General features: G+C 35.7%; 1 protein-coding gene across 1 annotated transcript in view; it reads right to left on the minus strand.

The window, feature by feature from the left end:
* Positions 1-22,268, minus strand: part of csmd3b (CUB and Sushi multiple domains 3b) — a 1,051,207-nt gene that overhangs the window by 866,083 nt on the left and 162,856 nt on the right. The window contains exon 3 of the mRNA XM_056479206.1: positions 2,616-2,728. Coding sequence (XP_056335181.1) covers positions 2,616-2,728 — 113 coding nt within the window. The remainder of the gene's footprint in view (positions 1-2,615; positions 2,729-22,268) is intronic.

Genomic DNA, 22,268 nt, shown 5'->3' on the forward strand with positions numbered 1-22,268 from the left:
CTTATGTACTAACAATCACTTTTACTTAAGCTGCGTACAAGAACGAATTGGGCCCCACAGCTTTCTGAGAAAAGAAGTTTGACGCTGCAGTAGTAAGACACTTTTTTTTTTTCATATATGCTGCTTGATCTGAAAAAAAAAAGATAAATCAAAGGGAAGGGGTGGCAACTAGGCCGAGACACTGAAACAACACAGTAAATGATGCTTCAGGCAGACACAGCCTACTTCAAGTGACTCAGATCAGACAATGAAAGACAAGTGGAGCAGCTCTGCTACACACCAACAAGACCACACTCATCAATCTCCGTCCTGCTGTCTCACTGCCAGAGACAGTGTGTGTAGGGAATGAATTTCCCCCCATTCATGCCGTCTGTCTAATGCTCTGATAAGAAAATGAGTTAAAAGCCCAGCTCTCCAATAGATAATATGCATTATGGCACATCTTATTATGACATGGAATGGACATCTAGTTTCATGTAAACAGTAACACCAGGTAAAATGGAAATGAAATGAGTAAAAACTAAAAATTTGTGATGATCAAAAACGATTGTTTCTTTTTCTTTTTGACTGAAAATGAATGAATGAATAAATAAATATAATGCATAATGTATTACAAAAGTAATTAAGCACTTATGCATGCCTGTATGTATTGTCTAAGAATGTGCAAATGAACAACTGAACAAATAAAAGATCAATCATCAAATAAATAAATAAAATAAACCAATATACCAACCAACCAATAATCAACCAAACAACTAATCAACCACCCAACCAACCAACCAACCAACCAACCAACCAACCAATAAAACAATCAATCAATAATTAACAAACCAACCCATCAACAAAACATTCAACCTAACAATCAAACAACCAATCAATTAATCAATCAGCCAACCAAACAACCAACCAACCAAACACTTCATTAATCAACCAACCAACAAATACCAACCAATCAAAAAAACCAACCAATCAATAATCAATCAACCAACCAACCAACCAACCAACCAACCATCCAACCAACCAATAATTACCTAATCAACCAATTAACCAACCAACCAACTAATCAACCAAACAACCAATAAACCAACTAACCAAACGGCCAATCAATAATCAACCAACCAATCAACAATGAACTTATCAATCAACCAACCAATCAATAATCAACCAACCAACCAAATAAACAATCAATAATCAACTAATCAATCAACCAACCAACCAAAAGATATTCAACCAACCAACCAATCAACAAACCAACCAACCACCTAACCAAACGGTCAATCAATAATCAACCAACCAATTAACAATCAACTAACAAAGCAACCAATCAACAATCAATTAATAAACCAACAAACCAACCAAATCAACCAACCAACCAACCAATCAACCAACCAATAAAACAATCAATCAATAATCAACAAACCAACCCATCAACCAAACATTCAACCTAACAATCAAACAACCAATCTATTAATCAATCAGCCACCCAAACAACCAACCAACCAACCACTCAATCATTAATCAACCAACCAATCAATAATCAACTAATCAATCAACCAACTAACCAATCAATAATCAACCAACCAACCAACCAACCAACCAATCAATAATCAACCAACCAACCAACCAACCAACCAACCAGCCAACCAACCAACCAACCAACCAACAATTACCTAATCAACCAATTAACCAACCAACCAACTAATCAACCAAACAACCAATAAACCAACTAACCAAACGGCCAATCAATAATCAACCAACCAATCAACAATGAACTAATCAATCAACCAACCAATCAATAATCAACCAACCAACCAAACGATCAATCAATAATCAAATAATCAATCAAACAACCAACCAAAATATCTTCAACAAACCAACCAATCAACAAACCAACCAACCACCTAACCAAACGGTCAATCAATAATCAACCAACCAACCAACCAGCCAACCAATAATCAACCAATCAACCAACTAACCAATCAACCAATCGACCAACCAACCAACCAACCAACCAACCGGTCAATCATTAATTAACTAATCAACCAAACAATCAACCAACAGAACAATCAAATCAACCAACCGATCAAGATTAACGCACAATGCATAAAGAGAAAAATGCACGCATTTATTTATTGACTGAGAACAAACAAAAACAAACATAAATACATAAACCATGAATGAGAACTAACAGGTTTAAAAGCACAGCCAAGCAACTGGAAAAAGCCCAAGACCAACGCATTAAAGGCGGCATGTACCCTTCACTATCCATTAGTTAACATGCAAAATTAATGAAAGAGAAAGTGATATAACACACTGTGCCATCTTCCTGGGATTTGATGGAAGAGTCTAAAAGAGGACGAAATGTGTTTAAGGCGTCGCCTCCAGGCAGTAATTTGATGAGGTTTAATAGGGAGCGATGGGGTCTTCAGTCAGAGACCACCTCTTCATTGAAGTTTAATAAACACAATTATGATTGGCACAGATTGCAGGCCAGCCTTGAACTCGTCAAGCAGAGCGGCTCTTAATTAATACCACAAATTTCATCTGATTTGAGCAATAAACGGCAATAGAGCGACAAGATATTTGCAAAACATGGAATATACTGGAAGTCTTACCTTCATAATAGATTTTAAAGCCGTGCGCACTGACGGCGAAGTCACTGGTGAGTCTCAGCGAGAACACCGAGCCAGTGCTCGTGACGGGAGGCGGGATCTGGAAACCCGTTAACCTACAGAAAGAAAAGAGAGCATAATAATAAGCATACGTTAGTAATGAAAGCTTCATGTTTTAAGATTGCTCACACTATTCATGTTGTTTATTTTGTGAATGTTGTGAAACTTTGACAACTCGCCAAGCTAAGGTTTTTTTAAGAGGCATGCCATCTTGGATGTAAACTACTTTTTCCATTCATTTTTCCCATAAGGAATAAAATAAATAAATAAATAAACCATATCACAAACTTATAATATAAGCACAGAAAAATGTGAGAAAAAAAAACCCTGAAAAAACTATAGTAATTCACAGTAAATACTATTGTGTGTCAGGATTCTGTCAGTCTTGTCATTTCTTATTTTGGTGGTCCAGAGTCCAAACACTAGTCCTGTCCTGTCTTGAATATTGTATTTGATTCGAGTTTTCTCAGGTCAAGCACTCTTCCCCATTTCTTTTCCGTCTTCGTCTTTTGTATGAGCGCCTTCCTGGTCGCGTTTTGGGTCATGCATGCTTGGGATGTGCGCTCTCGTCATGGTGTGCGTTTTGTTCGCGGCACTGTGTTTTCAGTCTCAGAGCTCCAGTCTAGTTGGTTTTGGGTGACACTGGGATCGGAAACATGCATGTGAGTGCACTGTAGGTGTTTTATTTATTATGTACTCGTGTCTTGCGTTCGGTCTCGTCTTAGTGTTGTGAAAAGCATGTATCTTCATGTTTACATGTATAATGTGTTATCAAGTTCTCTCATTGTCTGCGTGTTCTAGTCCCGATTTATGTGAGCACATGGCTTGTTGTTTCTTTGTGTCATGTACTCTCATCCCTACTGAAAAAATCTGCTTAAACCAGCATAAGCTGGTTGGCTGGTTTTAGCTGGTTGACCAGCCTGGTTTTAGAGGGGTTTTGGCCACTTCCAGGCTGGTTTCCAGCCATTTCCAGCCTGGTCTTAGCTAGTCTGGCTGGAAAATGACCAGCTAAATCTCCCAACCTGACCAGCTAAGACCAGGCTGGAAATGGCTGGAAACCAGCCTGGAAGTGGCCAAAACCCCTCTAAAACCAACCTCGTTGACCAGCTAAAACCATCCAACCAGCCTAGGCTCGTTTAGGCTGTTTTTTTCAGTAGGGCTGTCTATTGTCTTCTCTCACCCTCATTGTTAACCTATTATTAGTGTATTATGTCCACCTGTTTGTTTGCCAATTATTTCTCCTTTATAGTCTCCTCATGTCTGCTGTCCTGTGCCAGTTCTTCCTGAGAGTCATGTCCTGTTCCTTTCCAGTCTTGCCAGCCGAGCCCAGTCTAGTCTAGTTTGTCTTTTAAGTTATGTTTTCCCCCATGGGTTGTTTTTGTTGCATTTTTGTTTTATTTTTTATAATTAATAAATACACATTATTGACTACAATTAAGTCCTCATCCTTTCCCCACCCACTGACCATGACGATTGAGTTTTAGAACCATAAAAGTGCATTACACTGTATATACTGTAGTATTTACTATCCTGTCTTAATGAATGCTTCAGAACACTGTAGTACTAACAATGGTAAACTGATAAATACAGTAGTATACTTTAGTTCTCGATGCAGCAAGCTGATGTATTGTTGTATAATATACTCCACAGTATTTGGTAATTTGATTAAAGTTGTATTACCACAGCAATTATAGAATCACCATAAGATTACCTCATTTCATATGGGTTGCTATTGACAAAGGTCAGAACAGCTTATTGTTAGCATAAATTGGTATGTAGCAAGCACGAATTAACATGTTTGCTAACATGTTTATAGTGGCTGTTTCTCAATATACGTTCTTCAGCGATCTTGTGTCCTCATGTTCTCCTGTAACGTCATCATCCACTGCCAAAGTTCAGTTCCAATACTGAGGCTGCAAGAACGGAGGACGCATTAAAGTTTCCGGATGTGTTCTTGATATCGAGGATGTGTCAATGCAGACTTGAGCACCGAACTCGCTTTAGAAGCTCCAGAAGTCATTGCGAGTATAGGTGGGAAGCGCAGCATTTTATTTAGATTTATTATTAAAGTTTAGAAATACTGTATAACTTATTTACCTCAGGAGTTTCCCTAAATGAACCAGTGAAAGTAAACATTAACATCAAAATCTCAAAAGAGGTATGAACACATAAAGAGTGTTTATTTGTTGAAATTCGTATTAAAATATGTTTTATTTGTATTGTGCAACGTATATTTGTAAAATCTTTATGCATAGTATACACAGTTGAAGTCAGAATTATTAGCCCCCCAGTTTATTTTTTTCTCCAATTTCTGTTTAACTAAGAGATTTTTTTTAACTGATTTATTTTATCTTTGCCATGATGACAGTGAATAATATTTGACTAGATATTTTTATCTAGTGACATTTAAAGGCATAACTAGGTTAACTAGGCAGGTTAGGGTAAGTCATTGTATAACTATGGTTTGTTCTGTAGACAATCAAAAAATATATTAAAGGGGCTAATAATTTTGTCCTTAAAATTGGCTTAAAAAAATTATATCTGCCTTTATTGTAGCCAAAATAAGACAAATAAGACTTTCTCCAGAAGAAAAAATATTATCAGACATACTGTGTAAATTTCGCGCTCTGTTAAACATCATTTGGGAAATATTTAAAAAGGGAAAAATAAATAAAATCAAAAGGGGGGGCTAAAAATTTTGCCGTCAACTGTATATTGAAAATGGAAAAAACATTAAATCGCCTTATGAATGCTCTAATGTTTAAATAATATTCGGTTAAAAACACATGATGGTCATGTGACCATCAGGAAGAACGCAGCGTCTCATTTCTCTCTGTTCGCAGTCTCCCGAGTTTGTTCTTCCGAGGAGACCTGGCAAGACCGGTCTTCAAAAGAACACGAGTCCGTTCTCTGCGTTCTTGGAATTGAGAAACAGCCAATATGTTTTAAGGTATTCCTAGCATGTTTAGCATGTCGCTAGCATGAATTATACTGTAATGAAATATGTTCACAACCTATTTTATCAAATTTCTAGCATATATCTAGAATTGAAGTAGCATTCCAGCTGGCACAGGATGTCAACATGACGTCAGATTGACGTTGTACCCAAAAGTTATCGGGACGTTGCATTTTGTTTGGAACTGAAAAATCGGGTTGACGTCAGAACATCAATGCCCAACCTAAAATCAACCAAATATCAACACCTAATGAGGTTACAGCTTTAAAGCTACCCCTATGGTGTCTATCAGATGTTGGATTTTGGTTGCTATACCTGACAAAAAAGTATCAGTATTTGTCTTCAATATGACATTAGTTTAAGATGTTGGCTTGCCGTTGGATTTGTGACTTTCCAACACAACCTAAAATCAACCAAATATCAACATCATTTGACGTCGCTATTGGACATCAAAATAACATTGTCCTTAGACGCTGGCTCAACATTAAATTATGGTCACCTGACATGGCAACCTAAATCTAATGTCTTATGACGTTGTGTTCCTGCTGGGATGTTGCTTAAAGTTATTGCTTAACATTTTGCTTTATAACAGTCCCACTTTTATATATGATGCAAAGTACAATCGGACACAAACTGCTCAATATTCAACAATACAAAAAGACTATCATTTAAAAAGTGTATATGGCTAAAATATAGAAAATATAGCATGACACTTACTAGCCATGTCAATGTTAGGTAAAATATGAGCTGACTTCATATAATATTGCACATTATTTCTTGATGTGAAAGCTCTGCGCTTCTTCCCAGCTTTCTTTAAGCTCCAAAATAATCCCCTACGCTCACGTGAGCAACAAAAGGAGACGCTTCGTCAAATGCTCCTGGGGGCCTCCAGACAGCAGCAACATTATAAGCCACCCGCACGGATATTTAGTGGCATTGACGAAACACACTCAACCACACGCACACACCACACACACACACACACACACACACACACACACACACACACACACACACACACACACACACACACACACACACACACACACACTCTGCATGAGGAACTCGTGTGATAGCAGAACGCTGGTTATCTTCGTTTAAGAAATCGATTAGGTCAGCAACATGTTAGGATGCGGAATGTGTGTGTGTGTGTGTGTGTGGGTTTATGCTCAAATATGCTGGTGTCAGCTAATGCACGTCACATGCAGAGACTTTCTTTTGTTTATGCTAATGAATTCGCCGAGGCTGAAATATGTATAAATGTCTATGAATAATATCCTAAGGACACCGCAGTTTTGATTTAATAATATTAACCTTTAAACTTGTCATAAACTTCAAAGACTGGTGGAGAATGGATTATGAAGACCTATGCTACTAAATCTTATGTAAATCCACACATGACCCAATTGCTTATTCTGAACAAAGATTAATCTTGCTTTCCTTCAAATGTTAAGCCAACTGTATTAATAAGGTGAAAAACACATAGCACCAAGATTATATTAGTAATATGTTTTTTTTTTTTTTTTTAAGAACTGTGTTTGTTTGTGTGCACATATATTGTTATAAACACTCACCGGCCACTTTATTAGGTACACCTGTCCAACCATTTGTTGTCGCAAATTTCTAATCAGTCAATTACATGGCAGCAACTCAATGCATTTAGGCATGTAGACATTGCCAAGACGATCTGCTGCAGTTCAACCCGAGCATCAGAATGGGGAAGAAAGGTGATTTAAGTGGACTTTGAATGTGGCATGGTTGTTGGTGCCAGGGCGGGCTGGTCTGAGTATTTCAGAAACTGCTGATCTACTGGGATTTTCACACACAACCATCTCTAGGGTTACCGAGAATAGTCAGAAAAAAAGTAAATATCCAGTGAGCGGCAGTTCTGTGGGCACAAATGCCTTGTTGATCCCACAGCCTACCTGAGTATTGTTGCTGACCATGTCCATCCCTTTATGACCACAGTGTACTCATCTTCTGATGGCCACTTCCATCAGGATAACGCAAGTTTTCAAAGTGCGAAACATTTCAGATTGGTTTCTTGAACATGACTAAGTTCACTGTACTCAAATAGCCTCCTAAGTTACCAGTCAATCAAATAGAGCACCTTTGGGATGTGGTGGAACGGGAGATTTGCATCATGGATGTGCAGCCGACAAATCTGCAGCAACTGCGTGATGCTATCAAGTCAATATGAACCACAATCTCTGAGGAATATTTCCAGTACCTGGTTGAATCAATGCCACGAAGGATTAAGGCAGTTCTGAATGCAAAAAGGGGTCCAACCCGGTACTAGTAAGGTGTACCTAATAAAGTGGCCGGTGAGTGTATGCTTTAAGTGTATTTTCATACAATTGTTTTGTAAATAAAAAAGGCATGTGCAGTAAGAACATGGTTAAAGTAATGCAAACATAGATTTTTTTTAATTCACTCATTGACGAGAAGGTGCTGATCAGATACATTATAGATTTACAACACACATTAAGTTCTAACTGTTTTATGATCATGACTTGTCAATCTCTTGACAATTGTAAAATAGTAAATAGAGTAAATGACTTGAGAATTTATCCTGCAATACCTTGTCAATGCTGTTAAACTTTTATACAAACAATGTGCATCTCTGCCAAACTGCATGATGGGAAGCGAGGCGTTAAATCCTAAGTAAATCACCTGCTTGTGCTCTCTTGGCAAAGACTGTCAGAATAATTTAGGCATTCTACTATTGTCTCAAAATGCTGCACATATTACCACATACCTTATCATTATCCTAGTGGGATAAGAAAATGAGTTGCATTTGCAAGGCTGGAAGGCATAGAATCTCTTAGTAGTGCCTTTGTAAAACACACCCTGCAGTGCACTAGCAGACTTCACAGGACAGCTTCAGTGATGCTCCAAATCACTGACTGAGGGATGAGATGCACAGTCCATAGGTAAACTTTGCAACGAGTATATCAGAGCATAAAATCACATTCTGAATCTTGTATGTTACCTACGCGTTAAAAAGCTGCAGTTCACTGAATGGCCACACGTGGTGCTAATAACAAGGGTTGCAAAGACCTGGAAGGCAAAAACAAACAAAACAAAAAAACAAACAAACAATAGGCCGTAATGGCAGCTACACTGAGATCTTATAAAAACGCAGCACAAACTGGGGTCCGTTCTTCGTACCGTGCTTAAATGATCTAAGATGATTTGACAGATCCTGCATCTTTTAATCTTAATAACTGATCTGAAGTGTATATAACTACTGTAAGAAAATATCAGCATTTGGTACATACTTTCAGTATTATCTTTGCTTGAACATACCCGATCTAATCCTGTTTATGTGAAATGAACCTGCTCCCAAGCAGGTTTGAGCTACCAGAACTGTTGCTATGACAACAATTCTCAGATGAGTTTTGAAGAACTAAACGATCGTCAATATCCAAATCCAGCTAATTAAGTAATCCACGTACAAAGAACAGACCCCTGGTCATATTTGCATCTGTTACAAGCTACCAATATTTGGATCACATATCAACAGAACGAAACTGTAATATATCATTATAAACTATACATATTGGGCACTTGCGATCCATATTCTGCATTTGCAGTTTTTTAAAACCCTCATGTGCCTGTCAAAGCTACAATTCAGCAATGTTTACATCTATCTTGTGGATATTCCTCAGTTATTTAGTTATTAGAGATGATATTACGGCGTGATTTGTTGGTAAGGAAAATCTAATGATTCACTTTTACTAATGATACTTTGAATTTCAAAGTATACTTTAATTGCACTTAACCTGCAACTTAGAATAGAAACGGTATAAAAAGCATACAAATATATTGACAGTTATAGGTACCATAAATTGATTTGGGTCAATGATGCTACTGTTTAGGACAAATCCATAAATTTCTCTTTTTGTGTTTTTTCGACTAGTGCGTGAGTTTCTTTCTGCTTTCAGCCAAAATACTTGGGAGCTTTGACTCTCCACTGCTTGTTAGATGTTTATTGGGTCTTTAAATAGGAAAATTTAAAATATTATCATTTGTTTTTTTTAATTTATACTGAGATGCTAACCCAGCATTCACACAACATCATAAACTATAGGTTAGCTTTAGGTTGTGGAGTCAGGTGACCAAAATGCAATGTCTAGCCAGCATCTAAAGGACAACGTTAATTTGATGTCCAATACCAATGTTGATATTTGGTTAATTTTATGTGTTGTGTTGGAAAATAACCAAAATCCAACGTCAAGCCAACATCTTAAATCTACTTCATATTGACGTCAAATACTTACATTATTCGTCAGGTATGGCAAGCAAAATGTCTGATCGACGTCATAGTGGTTGTGTCCCACACATAAAGCTGTAACATCATTAGACATTGATATTTGGTTGATTTTAGGTTGTACAATGTACATAGATGTCGATGTTTCTGACGTCAACCAACCGATTCCGATGTTCAATTTCCAAACAAAATGCAATGTCTCCACGACGTTGGAGTACAACATCAAAACAACTTAAAAATGGTAAAATGGAATTATTTAACTGTTGGATGATAATGCAAATGTAATCCAAAGGTAATCCAACGTAAAAATATAAAAATTAGCATGAACAATAAAACAAGCAATCGAAAAAGTGGACTGCTCTTTAAGCATGCGTTAGGTGGTAATCTAAATGTAATCCAAAAGTAATCCAAATGTAAAAATATGAACATTAGCAACAATAAAACAAACAATCGAAAAAGTGAACTACTCTTTAAGTGAGTGTTAGTTAGTAATCCAAATGTAATCTAAAAGTAAAAATATGAAAATTTGCATGATTAATAAAACAATCACATAATCAATAGCAGCCAATATTTATTCATTATACAAATACTGAGTCGTGCACATTCACTATCCATATTCAAACCTTTTCTGATGAGATAAACATGATCGTGTCATTATACGTGGACCTCAGAGAGCACTCCTAAATAAACAAAAAAGGGAAGTCCATGACCCCTTTAATATTAAAAATATCAGCGAAGTTCTGCACAGCTCAGTGTCAGTGTTGAAGCAAGCATACAAACGGCCACTTGCACATCAGACCGCAGGAGCCGCTTTTTAAGGCTTCAGTTCTTTAAAACGCCAATGCTAACTGTTTTTTTTTTTTCGATTACTGCATGAGTGGGAGCAAATCTATCTTTTCTTTCTGCTTTCAGCCACAACAGATGGAGAGCTTTGACTCTCCACTGATTGTTAGATGATCATCTGGTCTTTAAATAGGCAAATTATCTGAACAGTTTTTTATAATTTTATTTTATACTGAGATGCTAATGGTCTAATCAGATTTAAGGATCTACGCTAAGCTAAGCTAAAACTGTTCCTGCCAGATCTGGAGACTGGCTAAATGGATTAAAAAATGGTTAAGCTAAACTGCTTAACTATAGGACAGTTATAAAATGAGCCTATTTTTTAAGTGGATTGCTCTTTAAGCGAGTGTTAGATGGTAATCTAAATGTAATCGAAATGTGAAAATATGAAAATTAGCATGATCAATAAAAAAACAATTGAAAAAAGAGGATTGCTCTTTAAGCAAGTTTTGGATGGTAATCCAAATGTAATCCAAATGTAATTATGTAAAAATTAGCATGAACAAAAAATATAAACAATATAAAAAGTGAATTTCTCTTTAAATGAGTGTTAGATGGTAATGTAAATGTAATCCAAAGGTAATCCAGATGTGAAAATATGAAAAATAGCATGAACAATAAACATAAACAATTGAAAAAAGTGGATTGCTCTTTAAGCGAGTGTTAGATTGTAGTCTAAATGTAATCCAAAGGTAATCCAAATGTGAAAATATGAAAATTAGCATAAACAATAAAACATAAACAAATTGAAAAAAGTGGATTGCTCTTTAAGAGAGTGTTAGATGGTAATCTAAATGTAATCCAAATGTAACCCAAAGGTAATCCAAATGTGAAAATATGAAAATTAGCATGAACAATAAAACATAAACAACTGAAAAAGTGGATTGCTCTTTTAAGAGAGTGTAGATGGTAATCTAAATGTAATCCAAATGTAATCCAAAGGTAATCCAAATGTGAAAATATGAAAATTAGCATGAACAATAAAACATAAACAACTGAAAAAAGAGGATTGCTCTTAATCAAGTTTTCGATGGTACAGTAATCCAAATGTAATCCAAATTAATAATGTAAAAATTAGCATGAACAAAAAATATAAACAATATAAAAAGTGAATTTCTCTTTAAATGAGTGTTAGATGGTAATCTAAATGTAAACCAAGGTAATCCAGATGTGAAATATGAAAATTAGCATGAACAATAAAACATAAACAAATTGAAAAAAGTGGATTGCTCTTTAAGCGAGTGTTAGATGGTAGTCTAAATGTTATCCAAATGTTATCCAAAGGTAATCCAAATGTGAAAATATGAAAATTAGCATGAACAATAAAACATAAACAATTGAAAAAAGTGGATTGCCTCTTTAAGCGAGTGTTAGATTGGTAATCCAAATGTAATTCCAAATGTAATCCAAAGGTAATCCAAATGTGAAATATGAAAATTAGCATAAACAATAAAACACAAACAATTGAAAAAAGTGGATTGCTCTTTAAGAGAGTGTTAGATGGTAATCTAAATGTAATCCAAATGTAATCCAAAGGTAATCCAAATGTGAAAATATGAAAATTAGCATGAACAATAAACATAAACAATTGAAAAAAAGAGGATTGCTCTTTAAGCAAGTTTTTAGATGGTAATCCAAATGTACTTATGTAAAAATTAGCATGAACAAAAAACATAAACAATATAAAAAGTGAATTGCTCTTTAAGTGAGTGTTAGATGGTAATACAAATGTAATCCAAGGTAAAAATCTGAAAATTAGCATGAACAATAAAACAAACTATCAAAAAATTGACTGCTCTTAAAGTGGGAGTTAAATGGTAATCCAAAGGTACTCTGAATGCAAAAGTTTGAAAATTAGCATGATAATAAAACCCTAAACAAATACACAACCAATAGCAGCCAATACTGATTCATGGATGTTTGTTTACTTCAGAGTTGTGCAATTCACTATCCACATTCAAAGCATGTTTTCTGATGAGGGGTTAAAACAACCAGAAAACATAGCCTTTACTTCTACCTACCATTTTTTTAACGTAAAAATGATCTACCATTATACGTGGACCTCAGAGAGCACTTTCAAATAAACAAAAAGGGCAGTTCATGACCCTTTTAATATGTAAAATATCAGCGATGTTCTGCACAGCTCAGTGTCAGTTTTAAAGCAAGCATACAAACGGCCTGCTTGCACAATCAGACGCAGGAGCCGCTTTTAAAGGTTGCCGGGAGATCAAGTGGCGCTTCACTTCTTTAAAAGAACAGCAGAGTCCGTTCGTCCCCAAGGGCTTCGCTAACTGCTTTTTTTCGATCTACTGCGCGAGTTTGGAACAAATCTATCTCTTCTTTCTGCCCACAGCCAAAACAGTCGGAGCTTCGACTCTCTGCCGCTCGTTAGATGATCATCGGGGTTTAAAATCGCTTGGACAATGTGCTTTCGGCCTCAAAACATGCAGCAAACTCTTCAGTCTTCAAGCTCGGAGCCACCAATCAGCAAACACAGCACACTTTAACAGGCTCCATACTGACAGGGTCACAAACCAGCCTGTCAGGCGGGCTCAGATTAAACGGGCTGTTTAACCGAAAACTGTCCAGAAAAGCAAAAGAGTCCCGTGTAGGCAATAAGAGCTCCGGCGTCAAACCTCTGACCTCCAGTGCTTTATGAAATGCTCGAAGGCAGAAACAGAAACAGCCAAAAGTTAAACAGCGCTTGAATGGGATTCCAGCGTTTACAGAATGTGTGAGTTAACGGAGGACTTCTGTGATTTTATGTATTGATTCTAAAGCTGAAGTTGGGACTTGTTTTAAGTTTATAATTGTGATATGGTACAAAGTGTCACTGTCGCCTCACAGCTAGAAGTTCGCTGGTTCGAGTCTAGGCTGGGTCAGTTGGTATTTCTGTGTGGAGTTTGCATGTTCTCCCAATGTTGGCGTGCTGCAGTTCCCTCCACTGTCCAAACACATGCGCTATAGGTGAATTTGATTAACTAAATTGGCCGTAGTGTATGTGTGTGGTTGAATGAGTGTGTATGGGTGTTTCCCAGTACTGGGTTGAATTAGGAAGGTCATCTGTTGCTTTAAAAAAATATGCTGGAATAGTTGGTAGTTCATTCTGCTGTGGCGACCCCTGATAAATAAAAGACTAAGCCGAAGGAGAATGAATGAATGAATGAATGAATAAATGAATAAATGAATGAATGAATGGGTTATAAAATGCATAGAAATAAACTAAATGTACAGTCCACAATAAAATAAAACACATTGCAGGATTCATTCATTTATTTTCCTTTGGCTTCATCGTTTATTCATCAGGGGTCGCCACAGAGGAGTGAACAGCTAATATTAGCTGTTTTGTACATAAATGTTGCATATTATTAAATAATATTGCTGAAAAAAATGAATATATATATTTATTCTTACACATTTACATAGTCTCAATGATGATCAGTCTCAATGATGATCAGCATAAATCTGTGAACTAATTAATAGTATTATAATTATTATTAAATTTATAAAAAATTAAGGGAATTAAGTTATATGATTATTAAAGTTTCTTTTAATATATAATAATTTTAAAAGGAACCCCCCAAAAATATGTTTAAAAATAATAATTATAGAGTTTTACCATTTTTGAAACTATTTAATCGATTTCTAAATCTGTTGGAAGCACTTTTAGCTTAGCATAGATCATTGAATCAGATTAGACTGTTAGCATCTCGCTCAAAAATTCTTCTGCAGTTATTATTATTTTATATAAGACTGATGGAAATAGAATTATCAAAACTTAAAAAAATATAACATTGTGAGATACTAATGGTTCTAATCCGAAATCAATGATCTATGCTAAGCTAAAAGTGCTCCTGCCAAAGCATTTCCATAATAAGAGTTTCAGTAAATTTCCTATTAAGGTTTGACTCTTCTGCAATTATTATTATTTTATAAAAGACCAATGGAAATAGAATAATCAAAACTAAAAATAATAATAATAATAATAACAACATTGTGAGATGCTAATGGTCTAATCCGATTAAATGATATATGGTAAGCTAAGCTAAAGTGCTCCTGCCAAAGCATTTCCATGATAAAAGAGTTTCAGTAATTTCAATTTAAAGTTTGACTCTTCTGCAGTTATTATTATTTTATATAAAGACCGATGGAAATAGAAGAATTACCAAACTTAAAAAAAAAAATTAAAACACTGAAATGCTAATGGTCTAATCCGATTCAATGATATATGCTAAGCTAAAGTGCTCCTGCCAAAACTTTTCCATGATAAAAGAGTTTCAGTAATTTTCCTATTTAAAGTTTGACTCTTCTGCAATTATTATTATTTTATAAAAGACAGATGGAAATAGAATAATCAAAACTTTAAAATAAATTAAAATAAAAACATTGTGAGATGCTAATTGGTCTAATCCGATTCAATGATCTATGCTAAGCTAAGCTAAAAGTGTTCCTGCCAAACTTTTCCAGTATTTAACATTTAGAAGAATGGCAATAAAGCTCAATCTAACTTGACTAGATAATACAAAATATTGATTAAAAAAATTTAAATTTATTCAATACATGACTAAGTTAGCATTATATGGTGGCAAAATAAATCTATAACAAATAAATGTACAAAACATGATGTGTTGTGCAAAATATCAGCATTATAATGTAAATTCATTCATTCATTTATTTTCATATTAATCAGGTCGCCACAGCGGAATGAACTGCCAACTTATCCAGCATATGTTTTACGAAGTGAATGCCTTTCCAGCCACAACCCAACACTGGGAAACATCCATCCACTCTTGCATTCACACACACATACACCACAGCCAATTTAGCTTAGTCAATTCACCTATAGTGCATGTCTTTGGACTGTGGGGTAAACCAGAGGACCCAGAGGAAACCCATGCGAACACAGGGAGAACATGCAAACTCCACAAAGAAATGCCAACTGACCCAGCCGGCACTCGAAATAGTGATCTTCTTGCTGTGAGGTGATCATGCTACCCACTGTGCCACCGTGACGCCCCAGGTGGTCTTCTATCCAAGTGCTAACCAGGCCCAACCCTGCCTAACTTAACTGCTTAACAGACAGGGTGGTATGGCTATAAGCTACACTGTAAATAAAAATCTGTATTTCAGCTAGAAGAAAAAACAGCAACTGCTTAAAAATGTCAATATATTCATATCCAGTTAAAGTTTTCTTTTTTTAGTCGGCGCCAATAGCCTAGTGGTTAGTGCGTCAACATATAGCATCCAGGTGCTTGCGGCGACCCGAGTTCGATTCCCAGCTCGAGGTCCTTTGCCGATCCTTTGCTCTCCATACTTTCCTGTCTGTTAATCTCCACTGTCCTGTCTATAAAGGTGAAAACCCCTAAAAAATTATTATATATATAAAAATAGTTTCCTTTTTAAATATTTCTTAATTGATGTTTAACAGAGCAAGGAAATTTTCACAGTATGTCTGATAATATTTTTTCTTCTGGGGAAAGTCTTATTTGTTTTATTTCGTCAGGAAAAAACAACAGTTTTAAATTTTATATAAACCATTTTAAGGTCCAAATTATTAGTCCCTTTAAAGCTATTTTTTCCCCGACAGTCTACAGAACCATCATTGTAACTTGCCTAATTACCCAAACTGCCTAGTTAACCTAATTAACCTAGTTAAGCCTTTAAATGTCACTTTAAGCTGTATAGAAGTGTCTTGAGAAATATCTAGTCAAATATTATTTACTGTCATCATGGCAAAGATAAAATAAATCAGTTATTGGAAATAAGTTATTAAAACTATTATGTTTAGAAAGGTGTTGAAAAAATCTTCTCTCCGTTAAACAGAAATTGGGGAAAAAATAAACAAGGGGGCTAATACACCAGGGGGGCCTTTAATTCTGACTTCAACTGTATATTGCTACAAATTTAAATATATCACTGGCCAAACTGACCAAAACTCTTCACAATAGAGCTTGACTAATGAAAGGCATATAAAGTTTCTTTAATAACGTCTTCTCAAACATTTTTAGACATGTATTTGTCATGGAAGTACATTCGCTGCCCTAAATGATTCATGAACATAACGCCTTTCTCATTTTGAATAGAGAGGCCAGTCTATATTTCATTTTTTATTTCTGCTGTCAAATGACTGAGTTCCACATCCTAGAAAATTATATCCACTTTTACCACGAGAAAGAGGAAGAAAAAAAAGAGAAAAATCCCTGTTTGATCCAGTGCTTGGAGAACATGAAACATTTCCACAAAGACGCCATTACACCCCTGCCTCTAATGTTGCTTTATTCCTAATGTGCATTTCCCTCCTTTTAATCCGGTAATTACATTCTGCCAAATATGCTCATTCATACTCATACTCATTTATTTCTGTGATGAGATTTCTCTGTTTTTCTCTGTCTATGTCTGTGTGTCTCATTAAGCACTTAAATGAAGAGATCACCCCAAAAAATGAACATTTGCTGTTAATTTACTCTCCCTTGGGCCACCAAAATTGTAGGTGACTTTTATTATTTCGTGCAAAAGTAAGAACGATTTTTTTTTAGCTGAAACCATTGTAGCGGATGATTTGTTAAATGTAAGTCAGAGGTGTAAAAATACTACAGTAATGTTACTCAAATACTGTACAAAAGCATTAGTTTTGGGGATTTGTACTTTATAGTCGACCGCAAGTCAAACTGAATACTTGTACACTGTTAACGATTTTTGTAAATTACACAGTATTTAACTGTAACATGAACTGTTTTTTACTGTAAGTGTTACGATCACCAGTAATCTAGCAGCTGTCGATTGCTTGAGAATTACACACATGCCACGTTAACGCACTACAACTCCCAGCATGCATCTCGCACACACCGGTTCCTGATTCCCACTGATCACACACACAGCCGGAAGATCATTATGGACTGATTTCAAGGACTTTAAATAGAGCACACACATTGTGGTTGAGTCTTGTTAAACTGTTTAGTGACCATTATGCCAAATTTTCCCCTGCCTTGTCATGTTTGACCTTTTTCTTTGCCTCTTTGTTCTTCCAGCTGCAACTCAGTACTGGAAAGCATGCATATTTACTCATTCACACACACACACACACTCATACACTATGGCCAATTTACTTAATCCAATTCCCCTATAGCGCATCTGTTTGGACTGTGGGGGAAACCGGAGCACCCGGAGGAAACCAACGGCAACACGGGGAGAACATGCAAACTCCACACAGAAATGCCAACTGGCCCAGCTGGGACTTGAACCAGTGCCCTTTTTGCTGTGAGACAACAGTGCTAACCATTGAGCCAGTATTTGAGGGAGCTCCTGTTGTATTACTGTTCCTCACGTCAACTACACAATTAATTCTGGATAATTGATTATTACCAGGATATCAAAAACCAACAGCAGGCGTTAGAACTTTCTCATATTTGAGATTTTAGTCTTCCTAGCACAGTTTCAATTTACTAGAACTTCTATGTTAAGCTGCTTTGACACAATCTACATTGTAAAAGCACTACAGTATAGAAGTAAAGATCAATTGAATCGAATTATTTTTTTGCTACCTCTTTAGAAAGTCATTTCAATTCACTCTAATTTTGCTAGTGCTTTCTTACAAAAGTAAGGGATGAAAAATAAAAAGACTTTTTCCCCCCACTGCGTATAGCTCTATTGGATGGTTTGATCTGCTCCAGGAGCATCTGTTTCATATACAGAGTATTCAGAGTATATGAGTTTCTGAGCAGACACACTCGCATTACGTTGCAAGTGAAAATGTTTCTTTTATAAGTATACTTTCCTTAATCGAAGTGCAATATTCGAAGTCAAGGAAACAAGTCAGTTGATTTCTTTCTCATTAAAAGCCCCGCGGTGTTAAAGCGTGATGTGATTTCAGTGTGAAGGTGCAGTTCCTCTGCTTTTCCCAGTGCTTACATATGATCACATCTGAGAGGGAGAAACGCGTGTTTGGATGGATGGTTTTAATAAAGATATTTATACTGGGTCTCATATGCTACTCGGAGACCTCAGACTGGTAACTAATGCTCCTTATGAAGATGGAGAAGTGCAGATAATTCATTTCTCTTGCTGGAAAACTAGGGTCAAACAATATGGCCATTTATTGGTTTTGTGGATCTTCAGGGTGTTTGACCAGTTTGATGTCTTTAACGCCTGACTGATGGAGCTGTGGAACTACAGGGATAAGAAACGTCATGTATTTTAAAACACTGATCTTTGTAGTTATGGTGATGCTTTGTTGTGGATAGCTATTGTGGAGATTGTGTTAATAAATAATTGATACAACCAGGGCTTGACATTAAGTTTTTTCAGCACCAGCCATTGTGGCTAGTAGTTTTCCAACGTTACTAGCCACCTGGCATTTTCACTAGACAGAATTTAGTTGTTAGGAAATTATACTTTCTATGCATAAATTTGACCTTGGCATCCTAAAATTACTTTAAATTATGTGTTGTGTCCAAATGAGTCCTTACTCACATTTTTGTGTGTTGTTGTGACCTTGCTCAACAAGGATGTGCAAATGTGTTGGGGTTTTATAGTGTCGCATTGCAATTAGTTTTATTTCACATGACTTTTTAAGGCTTAACACTGAGGATTTACCAACATTCTCTCTAGCCATGAAGTTTTTCCTTGCCAAAAATTTTCAATAATATGTCAAAACAAGCCAAATATATCACTATACACACATTTTATTCAACAAAAATGTTCTTAAAAAATAATTGACATTTAAAAATTGTATATTTTCATGTATCTTAAACTATACACAGTAGTCTGTCCTGGCTAAAGGCCCCAGATCACCAGTTACAGTACAATACAAGAAAACCAGAAAACAGCTAAAATAAAACATATCAATAAAAGAAAACATATTAAAACAAGTTAAAAATCCAAGAACAGAAACACCAGCTAAGACCAGCTCATCACACTGTTAATTAAAAGCTTGACCAAAAAGAGGTGTCTTTAAATATATTTTTTAAACACTTAAGAGAGTTCCAGAGCCACCTTTAGTCTTAAGACATGTTCTGGGAATGGCTGAAAGGTCTTTGCCAGAAGACCTCAGAGACCGGAATCTTAAAATTTACTCTAAAACGAAGAGCGGAATTACCTACATCACATATGACATCACACGGGTTCAACCGCGCATACAGGTTGCAAAAAGAAAAGACCGGTTGCAATAGCAAACATGTCTTATTGTGCGGTAGGATGCCAAAATCTAAAGTCCAAAAATAGAAAACTTCAATTTTACCGTACACCACACTGCTTTTAATGCCAACCGCAGACGTCTTTGGCTAACAGCCAACAGAAGAGCTGAATGGAGTGAGGACCTAATTAAAAATGCTTGACTTTGCATTTCTCATGTTATTGCAGGAAAGTTGACGCTATGCTGAATCATACACATTTGTTTTGATCGCAGCAATGATTTCACTGAATGCTTATGAAATGTAAACATGTAATTTAACATACCCTGGCATACAGGTGCAGTTCACTGTCAGAATGCAGTTGTTTTGCTTGTTGATGATTACCCAGGCCTTGTACAGCTCCGTCTTCTTTCCTTGTCTTTGGCTAGGCAGAACCTCGGTTTTTAGCACTACAAAGTTTTGAATCTGGTGATTATGGATCATTATTTCTTGCACATGACCACACAGAACACAATTGTAGGCACCCAAAGACTTGTAGGCCTTTAACTTCTCTCTTGTAAAAATACTTGGAGTTTCAGTGAGAGTTGTATATTTCGGGCAGGAGGCTTGGACATTTCGTCTTATCCAATATCCATTGGGAGGGGGCTATCGCGAATGGACCTGTCAGACGAACACCGCTCACTTTAACGTTAATTTTGCTGAATAACTGTGCTTATCACTGGGTAACGAGCTGTTATAATACACTGAAAGCATTATGTAAATGATAGGTATAATATTTAATCAATATAACTTCTCTAATACAACAACAAACTCTGTACCGCATCAGACGTCATTCCCTTGCTGTAAATGCTAGCGCTCCCAGTTTTTTTTCTGCAACCTCGCTGCGCATGCATCCTGAATGTTCACAAAACAGTAATTTGCCTTTAGGAAGCCAATGAAGAGCCTTAAAAAAATCCCAGGTGGGCCTCGAACCAGCAACCTTCTTGCTGTGAGGCGACAGTGCTTAACAAACTGATCCATCGTGCCGCCCTTATTTATTTACTGCTGATTAAATGCAGGATCTTGTAGAAGGCTTAGTGTTGGGACCGATCAGAATTTCTGGCAAGTGTGTTGCCACAGCATTTTAACATCATGCAAACTTTCATATATACTCCCAAAATGCTTAGATGTCCTGGTTCACAAGTTTATAAGCTTGTCAGATTGAGTTTTTCCTCATTTATAACAGCCCATAATTGCTTCCAAAGAAATGTCCCAGGTTGCTTTTATCGACTTTCGCAATTGTGCCAGTTGCATAAATTCTGAACTGAAGTCCATTGCTATCCCCTTTAACACACAGACCTTTAAGGGAAGTGAGCTCAAAGTTATGAATGACTATCTGCTAGAGCCATCATGACAAATGAAGATTTATGGACTATTTTTCCCCATGAGAGGCATAACATCTTTTCAGGGAAGCATGATATCATCTGTTTTCATTTGCCTGAAAGCTTCACTCCTTCCACAGATTTTTATTTAATAGTAATGCCTCATGATGGGATGCATTAAATGTCAAAAGGCAAAAGTAAATGTACGGTCGGTCAACAAAGACTGCTATCGGTAGCCATTGCTGTTTATGTGTTTCTTTTCATCCCTTCGTTCATATGTTTCAGATGATTCTTTTTGCCATGTATACTTGCATATAAATTGGTTTCTTGGAAGTTATGTCCTTGCAATATAAATAGACTCACACATCAGTGTGTAGTAGAGAAAGCTGGCAACTTATTTTCATGTGTGGGTGTGTATGTATATTCAGACCACAAATCCAACCTATTTTTAATTTTTTACAGTAACTTTTATTTAACAGTAACTATTTTAGTGTATTTTATGCAAGATGCAGATTTTTTTTAACAGTGAATTTCTGTTTATTTTTGTTTGTTTACAGCGAATATCACTTTTTTTCTTCTTCTTATTCATTTACATTTACATTACATATACATTTATTTTTTGAGCAAGATGCTAATGGTATTTTATTTACCTTATTCATTTGTGTTATTTTATTTAATTTATTTTGGGTTATTTAACTTATTTAAATCTATTAATTATAATTAATTTATTTCTATATTAATTTTATATTTAATTTAATTTAATTTAATTTAATTTTATTTTATTTTATTTTATTTTATTTTATTTATTTATTTTATTTTATTTTATTTTATTTTATTATTTATTTTATTTGTTCAGTTTTATTTTTATCTAATAAAAAAAATCTGTTTTGTTTTATTTTAATTTATTTTATTTTGATATAAGTGCTGATAAATTCATCCTTTACTTTGTACTTATTTTCTATCTTTAGATTGCCATTTGGTTCATTTTAAAATATGAATAATTTTTTAAAACCGTCATATTTGCAAATATCGAAA

Source organism: Danio aesculapii, chromosome 19 (assembly GCF_903798145.1).
Source record: "Danio aesculapii chromosome 19, fDanAes4.1, whole genome shotgun sequence".
Lineage (NCBI taxonomy): Eukaryota > Metazoa > Chordata > Actinopteri > Cypriniformes > Danionidae > Danio > Danio aesculapii.